General features: G+C 47.4%; 1 protein-coding gene across 1 annotated transcript; it reads left to right on the top strand.

Annotated features, from left to right (window-relative positions):
• Window positions 1-1,495: 1,495 nt before the first annotated feature.
• On the top strand, window positions 1,496-3,219 carry LOC136472329 (tryptophan decarboxylase 1-like). Its single transcript, XM_066470049.1, has one exon. The coding sequence runs from the start codon at window positions 1,600-1,602 to the stop codon at window positions 3,133-3,135; it is 1,536 nt and encodes a 511-aa protein (XP_066326146.1). The 5' UTR covers window positions 1,496-1,599; the 3' UTR covers window positions 3,136-3,219.
• Window positions 3,220-8,795: the final 5,576 nt, after the last annotated feature.

The following is an 8,795-nucleotide window of genomic DNA, read 5'->3' as shown; positions in this document are numbered from 1 at the left end:
CTGATCCATATAAGTGAACAATGTTAATGCATTTCGGTCTATAGTATTCACTAACATCCTCCTCATTTTTGTTTCAGTTTTTAGTTCCCAAACTTTATGTTATATTTGCAAAAAGCATTCCTAGTACCTTTGTCCAACTATTCGCTCAAGTTCCACAGTTTTTTAACGGAACTCTACAGTTGTGCCAAACGGAGCTAGTTGAGTATTTTATTTTTATTTTTATTTTTATTTTATTTTTGAAACCGAGCTAGTTGAGGTTTTTGGGCTGCAATTCGTCGACCAACTGAAAAGACAAAATTGCACCATACAATTTGTTGACTTGGGCACGTAAATTGAGCAATGGATTGCCACCCTACCTGCCACGTAACATGGACACGTGGCATGAATCCACAGTGGGTGTCCATAAGCTCATGGTGGGGATAGTCCCCACCTAATTTTTTCCCTACCTACCACTTACTTGGGGAGGCCCATACCACGTGCCTCTCTCTCACACATATTTAACGGCTGGGTCGGTATTATTTGCAGGAGACATGCGGTCGCGATCACCCTTGCGCGCGCAATGTGATTTTGATGCTAGGAGATGAGACCGGCCGGCCACGGCGACACGATGGAACGCGAAAGGCCCCTCTACCTGGCGCACAAACTATCGGAAGAATTAGCTCCGCTAATACCTAGTAGCTAATTGTGTAAGATGAATCAGATGGTAGGCTGGTAGCACGTTACATATGGATTATATTGGTTCGGGCATGTGGTGCCGTATATCCAGTTTGAAGGCGGATCTCTCTATATTTGTATGCTCGGTTACAGGGGTTACTGCTCCTAGCTATGCGTTAGAATGTAGAAGATGGGATCCTAATCGGGGGACCCTACTCCCCCATATATAGCCTGAGGGAGTAGGTTACAATAGCTCCGATCGACTAATATATTAGCTTTGTAGTTTATCACATGGAATACGTAATAAAAATGATTCTTGGAATGTCTTGATCTCCAAGCTCGTGGATTCGCCTGTCCTTAAGAGGGCTTCATTCGTTGTCGACTTCAGCCTAACATATAGGCATGCATCGGGTTATACGGACGGTGAGTAATGGTACCCCGGCCCATACATCCGACACCACCAAGTTTTTTCTCTACCTACTATACCACCTGTGCGCACGCGCAACGTGATTTTCATGCGACCAGATGAGACCGGCCTGCCACGGCGACACGATCGGACGCGAAATAAACATTGGACGGCGACGACGAAGACGGCACCGCGGCGTGCAGGCTATTTTACCTACCCCGCGTCTTTCCCTCCTAGCTATGCGTTAGAATGGAAGGCTAGCTGTACCGTTAAACGCCCATCTCGCCACGCCACTTCCCATGCCCGGTCGTCGTCGCCCGGCCTCTCGCTCCTCCACCAACGTCCAACCCTGCTGCCTATATAAACCACGCCCACCCCATGACACCACACCACACCACACACACCTCTTCCAGCTTCCAAGCGATCGAGCTAGTCCTCGTCCTCGCCATTGGAGCTAGCTGCTTCCTCATTCTTGCTCACAAGACACAACAAAGAGACACACCACGATCATCACTACTCAATCCGATCCATTGACCGACATGGGCAGCCTTGACACCACCCCTGCCGCCGACATCAACCGCAGCGGCGCCTTCCAGCCGCTCAACGCCGACGACGTGCGCTCCTACCTGCACAAGTCGGTCGACTTCATCTACGACTACTACAAGTCCGTGGACTCCCTGCCGGTGCTGCCAGGCGTGGAGCCAGGCTACCTACGGCGCCTGCTGCAGTCCGTGCCGCCGACCTCCTCCGCGCCCTTCGACATTGCCCTAAAGGAGGTCCGCGACGCCGTCGTCCCGGGGATGACCCACTGGGCCAGCCCCAACTTCTTCGCCTTCTTCCCGTCCACCAACAGCGCCGCCGCTATCGCGGGCGAGCTCGTCGCCTCCGCCATGAACACCGTCGGCTTCACCTGGCAGGCCAGCCCCGCCGCCACCGAGATGGAGGTCCTCGCGCTCGACTGGCTCGCGCAGCTCCTCCGCCTGCCGTCCACCTTCATGAACCGCACCGCGGAAGCTGGGCGCGGGTCCGGTGGTGGCGTCATCCTCGGCACCACCAGTGAGGCCATGCTCGTCACTCTCGTCTCCGCTCGTGACGCCGCCCTGCGCCGGGCTGGCTCCGTTGGCGTCGCTGGGATCACCAGGCTCGTCGTCTACGCCGCTGACCAGACGCACTCCACCTTCTTCAAGGCGTGCCGTCTCGCCGGATTCGACCCGGCCAACATCCGCTCCATCCCCACCGGCCCGGAGACGGACTACGCCCTCGACCCGGCGAAGCTGCTCGAGATCATGCAGGCTGACGTCGACGCCAGCCTCGTGCCCACCTACATCTGCGCCACCGTCGGCACCACGTCGTCCAACGCCGTGGATCCTGTCGGAGCCATCGCCGATGTCGCCGCCATGTTTAATGCGTGGGTGCACATCGACGCCGCCTACGCCGGAAGCGCGTGCATCTGCCCGGAGTTCCGGCACCACCTGAACGGCGTCGAGCGGGTGGACTCCATCAGCATGAGCCCGCACAAGTGGCTCATGACGTGCCTTGACTGCACGTGCCTGTGGGTGCGCGACACGCACCGGCTCACCGACTCCCTGGAGACCAACCCGGAGTACCTCAAGAACGACGCCAGCGAGTCCGGCAACGTCACTGATCTCAAGGACATGCAGGTCGGTGTCGGCCGCCGCTTCCGGGGACTCAAGCTCTGGATGGTCATGCGCACCTACGGCTCCGCCAAGCTCCAGGAGCACATCCGGAGTGACGTCGCCATGGCCAAGATGTTCGAGGACGCCGTGCGAGCCGACGACCGGTTCGAGGTCGTGGTGCCGAGGAACTTCGCTCTCGTGTGTTTCAGGATCAGGCCGCAAGGCACCATGACTGAGGAGGACGCCGAGGAGGTCAACCGTGAGCTCATGGAGCGGCTGAACAGGACCGGGAAGGCGTACCTCGCGCACACGGCGGTTGGCGACAGGTTCGTGCTGCGGTTCGCGGTGGGGTCGTCGCTGCAGGAGGAGAGGCACGTGCGAAGCGCATGGGAGCTCATCAAGAAGACGACCACCGAGATCATGGACGAAGAGATGTAGAGATTATTTCAATTGATTATTACTGTTGGATTAATAAATATTGTTATGCCAATCAAAAGGTAGCGCCCAATAATGCCTTTCGTTATGCATGTATATGCAAGAAATATATGTATGTTGGACGAGCTAGTATATTTAACTGCCATGTATTTTATATATGGGCTATATAATATATGAAGCTGGCTTTTAATTTCTTTGTCCTGCGTCTAGGATGATACCATGAATAAGTGACCACTTTCTTGAAGAACACACATGGTGACTTGAATTTTTCTACCCAATCCAAGGATTCCATGTGGTCTTCTTTCCTAACTCTGGAGGAAACTTTGGCAAGGTTATGGTTAGGGTTCAGGATTAAGAGCCGGACCTGAGTCGATTAAAGGGATCACCAAGGAAGAAGGCTAGCCCAGCGCGGTGGTGGCGGTGCCAACCGAGCAGTGGAAGGGAGGTGGTTGGGCGAGACGAGCATGGGGGCTTCATGGTGATAGCCCATGCAACCTCCTCTGGTTAGAGTGGCAGCGGTTGTAGGTGGGTGTGGCAGAACCACCCAAATTATATGGCCCATATGCACATGTCATTGTCCTTAAGACCTCTGACTGCTGCACATGAGAGCCAGATAACTCGAATAGTCTGTCGGGTGTCCTCGGGGAACCCCGAATCATCCATATTTTACAACTCATACAGGATTAACATTGGAGTTGCCACAACATTAAAACATATGGTACAAAAACAATATATATCGGAGTGTGGAAGACTTATAACATTAATTTACAAAACATGTTTAAGTAAAACTTAACTTTAGATCCAAAAGGTGAATAGAACAGTGAAAGCAAATTAGAAGAAGCACCTAAGGTAGAAGAGACATCCAGATCATGTCGAGCCCACCGACATGACCTTGATTAGCAGCACATGTCAGAACCTGCAACAGGGGTTAACAAACCCTGAGTACTTGAGGTTACTCAACAAGACTTACCCAAGTAAAAGAAAAGACTCCAAGGGCATGCAGGTTTAAGGGAAAGTCTGAAGTAAGAGTAACTTGTGTAGAAAAGCTTACAATGAGTGGATCCTTACTTTTAATATTTCAGCTGTGTATTAAGTCATTATCGGTATCTAGTTTGCACATGATCTAAATCATTCACTTTATTAAGCATCGCATCCCATTTTTATAAGTACCATCTTTCCATTGATTAGCTACGATGTATGGTCAGAGGGTCGAGTCTCCATAACCTAGGAGCAACGACGATTCGAATCGATTAAAACCTAGCTGGGGATTCCCAACCACACGACATATGCAGGTCCCGGACATACATATATCAACCTTAACTCGGATCCTCCAAAACGTGAACCGGTCCGCACTACCCGAGAGCACAGTATTCCACTGCCCTGCTCCATCCCGGATGGGATTCTTGCAGGGTGGGCACACGCTACTCCCGCCATCTCCCATGCCCAGTGTGCAGTTGTCTTTTCACATAACGGAATAGCCGAGGTATCAGGTTTGCCGGATTATGTGGTCGGTACTGCAAAGTCTCGACCACACAGTGGCCTACAACAAACGGTCCTTAATCGACACAGATGGGACAAGCATGACTAGGCAACCCTGTCGGCTTAACCACCAGAGACATATCCCATGTCCCGTCCGGTCTCCATATTCCTCAATTCATATTAGGTTTTCAAGGCATCTCAATAGTATAGAACCATTGCGAACGATGACCTCATCATTAAACTCTAATTAGCTAGGCATGGCTAAGCATAACTAATGTATCATCTTTGCTGCAAGGTTGACAAGGATAAGGATTGAAATATCAAGGAAGACATTCAACAGTTGGTAATCAACCAAACCCTAATCACTTAATGCACAAAGCATAGGACTTAAAGTGTAATAACATTTGTAAAACACAAGGAAGGGGTTTAAATGCTCTAGGGCTCGCCTGTGTTGCAGAGAAGGTTAGATTCCGTAGAAGGATCATAGAAGTCGAACTTGACATCAACATCACTGGAGGAAGAACCTTCTCCAAGCTTTCTCAGCGAAAACCTTCTCCCTCTCGTTTACTACACGTAAATAAAGGATGCATGCTTAACATGATGGAATGCATGGTATATGATGCATAATGAGAGACACACAAGTAACTATATGAGCTCAAACATAGTTAACAAACTTGAGTACAACTTTCCTTCACTAAGAGCTAGGGTTAATTATTCTAAAAAGTATTTTAATTATTAACCACAAGTTGATTACAAGTTCATTAAGAAAGGATTTAAACTATCATGAACAACAAGTATTTAATATTCCACATATCACATTCATCTCATAGAACTCACAAAAAACTAAACAAACAATTATTTAAGTCATTTTAATATTTATAAAGCATATAAGAGGCATAAAACATACTTAAACTAATTAATCAAGTTAATTAATTCAAAACAGTGCCAAACTTTTTGTGAAGACAAGTATTAGCATGTTAAACTTACACAAAAAGTTTCATCATCAAAGGAATAATATTTTTATCTACAAAAATCATACAACAAGCATTTTTCTATTAAAGAGGTAATTTTTAAGCATACCAAAACTACTGATTTTCACTATTTCATATTTTTCCTAGGTACAGCATAGCATAACAAAGCTACACAAAAAGTTTCATGATTTTATCACATTCATATATTTTTCTATGAAATAAACAAGAATCAGCATATTAATCATTTTTAGAAAATCAAAAATTGCTGGAAAACATTTTTCACCCGAGCCCCCCATACCCATTGTCGCTGACAGCGGGTCCCAGTCAACTCCGACGGCCTCCCCGCGCTGACAGTTGGTTCTCGCCGCCGGCGAGACCTCCGATGACAGGGCTAGCACCCACATGCTCAGGAGGACGCCGCGAATCGATCTATGGTGCTAAACGAACAACTAGGGTTACGAGGTGAGCTCCACGCCGGCCATGGTGGCCATGGCAGAGCGGCGGCAACGCGCCGTCCATGGCGAGGCGGTGGAAGTAAAAGAAAGGTAACCGATAGCCTCAGTAGCTCACCACGGACATGCTCGACCACTCGGTTGAGGCGAAGACACGACGGAGAAGGCTGTCGGCGTCGAGAGCGGACGCGACGGTGAGAACACGATGGCGAGGTGGTGTTTCGGTGGCTCCGACACACTTATGACAAAACAAGGAGGCCTATGAGCATCATGGCGACACGAGGAAGCTAAAGCATCAAACGGGAGAGCGATAGGTGCGCTGGAGAAGCCTGGCCATGATGAGGTGGTGTGCAGCGGCGTGAGCGACTTCGACGATGAGAGGCGGCACAAAGCATGCTCGACAAGCGCGCAATGGTGAGGCGAAATCAAGGGCGCGAGCAATTGGACGATGGACACTTGGTGGAGGTGAATTCGGCCGACGAACTAGAGCTCGGCGGCGGTGGAAAACAGAGGAAGGAGAAAAAGAAGATGGTGTCGGTGGCTCCACGTTATAAGTGTGTGGGTGAGGTTTCCAGGCATCTAGCTCCTACTTGTGACATGGCAGGGGAAGCAGCTGCGTGTCTTGATGCGAGAAGGTGCGAAAATGGTCGGCGAGGCAGCCACCGACGTCTACTAAGCAAGCATCTTGCTAGGGTTCCTGTAGCAGCCTGACAACCCTTCTTCCTCCCTATTTTCTCTTGATTTTGTGCAAAAACTTGATCATCTCCAAAAACGAAAGTTGTTCATCTTCATGAGATCTCCAACTTTGATTTAATGACCAACATCAAAAGGTCCAGAGAGAGAGAGAGATCAAGAGGATAGAACACAAGCACATTCAAACTGAAAATTGGAATTCAGTTTGGGTTTTGTAAAACTGATTTTTGATTAGTAACTTTAACTAATTAATTAGTGTTTAAATAGTTATCAAACAAATCAACTAATTGCTCATTATAAAAGTTCAAACACTACAAGAAACAATGAAACAAAAGTTGTACAAATTTTATTCATGAAAATTGATTTAACAATTCACCAAATTTGGAACTTTAACACTGTTTTCAGGGACAACCACAAATGGTTAAGTTTGGAAAACTTGTTTAGAATTCAAACTTTGAGCTCAAATTTAAACATATTTGACTTGAAAACATACCCCAACTTTGATTTCATTTAAAGCACATACTTTCTACTATAAAATTTATATTGGAAAATTTTTAATTGTTTAATGAAATTTCTAACCATAAAATCACAAAGAACCTTAATTAATGTTTTTCATAACATTTCATGCAAGCACATCTCAACACATATGCAACCTATGAATGCTATAATTAAAATATGCAATGCATTTATGTCTTAATACTTAATGATTATGCATGATGATGAATATGATCAAGGTTTTAATTGCTTTTTAACATTTAGGATGTTACAGTGGGGCACCACTAGAGCTAGGCAGAAGGTGGCGGCGGTGAGGGAGCAGGGTTGGACATGCATAAGACGGTGGGGTTAAGGCACATCCGATGGATTTTAGAACCAAGCCATAGTCGACGGAGGTGGGGAAGCCACCAAAGCCGTGTGGGGAGCCAGAGGCAAAGGCGATTAGGGGCTAGCGGCACATTCATTAGAGCTTAGGGTCAGCACTACTACTGAAATAATTATTGGAGGCAATCATATTTTATTAACAAGGACGGACACAGCATCCGCCTCCATTAAAATGGCTCGTTTAATCAAGCTTTCCGAAGGCGGGCATCGTTAATCCCATTAACAGAGGCAGACGTCTTAATATGTCAGCCTCCATTAATGCCATTTACGTAGATGGACATCTTAAGATGTCCGTCTCTAAAAATTGATTTACAGAGCGGGCGTCCTAAGGCGAGTTAGGATGCCCACCTCCATAAATGATTTTTTAAGGTGGGCATTTTCATGCAGCGTCCCTAATATTAACTAAGGCAGTCACTAGGTGTGCCTGCCTCTATTAATGTTTGGGCTATCTCGCAAAAACATTTTTATAGTAGTGCAGGTAGATATAGGCCAAGAAAGAAGGGAAGAGATAGAAAATAGATGATTTGTAATGTCCATATATGGGCTATTATAATAAACAAAGTATTACCTAAGACAACTCCCCACCACAACTATATGGCTTATGTTGGTATTTCTTAACGCAAACAGAAATAATCCGCAAGCACATGGAATTACTATCGTAGCACTTCACCTGGAAATATTCAGGGTATCGTATTTTCCACAGGGAACGAAGTTATTCTTTTAGCTAGTTCGTTCAAGGACAACACAAGGGTAGAGAAGGTAGAGGTTGAGATGGATTCCTATGGTTATGGGGTCTATGGATAGATAAACTTCACTTCTACTTGCTCACTTCGGGCATCGGCTTAAGCCTGGTCTGCCAAGCGATACCGGCCTATAGCTCTACGCCGTGCCTGGACGTTGGGGATTATTAGGTATGAACATGGCTGTCATCACCTACCGCCTATCCCTCAACCATGGAGCACGAGGCAAACAAAGGTAGCCTCTAGCCTAGACACCACGTCTATGCTATTGACTACTACTCTAGCGGCGTATAGGGTGATCCATCTTTATCGGGAGCCCTCTACTAGAGTATTCGTCATGGGGACGGATGATGAACCCGCAAACAAGTAAGGGTAAAGCTTAACTAATCAAAGACTTCGTAACCAAAAGAACCACGAACACTCATTTAGTGGGAGAACCCATTGAAGTA

This window comes from Miscanthus floridulus, chromosome 8 (genome assembly GCF_019320115.1).
Source record: "Miscanthus floridulus cultivar M001 chromosome 8, ASM1932011v1, whole genome shotgun sequence".
NCBI classification, from domain to species: domain Eukaryota; kingdom Viridiplantae; phylum Streptophyta; class Magnoliopsida; order Poales; family Poaceae; genus Miscanthus; species Miscanthus floridulus.
Note: the sequence above shows the minus strand (reverse complement) of the source record. Positions and strands in the feature narration are given on the sequence as shown.

What these genes read in the sequence shown, in the direction of transcription:
- LOC136472329 (XM_066470049.1), top strand. Translation starts at nt 1,600, where the DNA reads ATGGGCAGCCTTGACACCACCCCTGCCGCCGACATCAACCGCAGCGGC.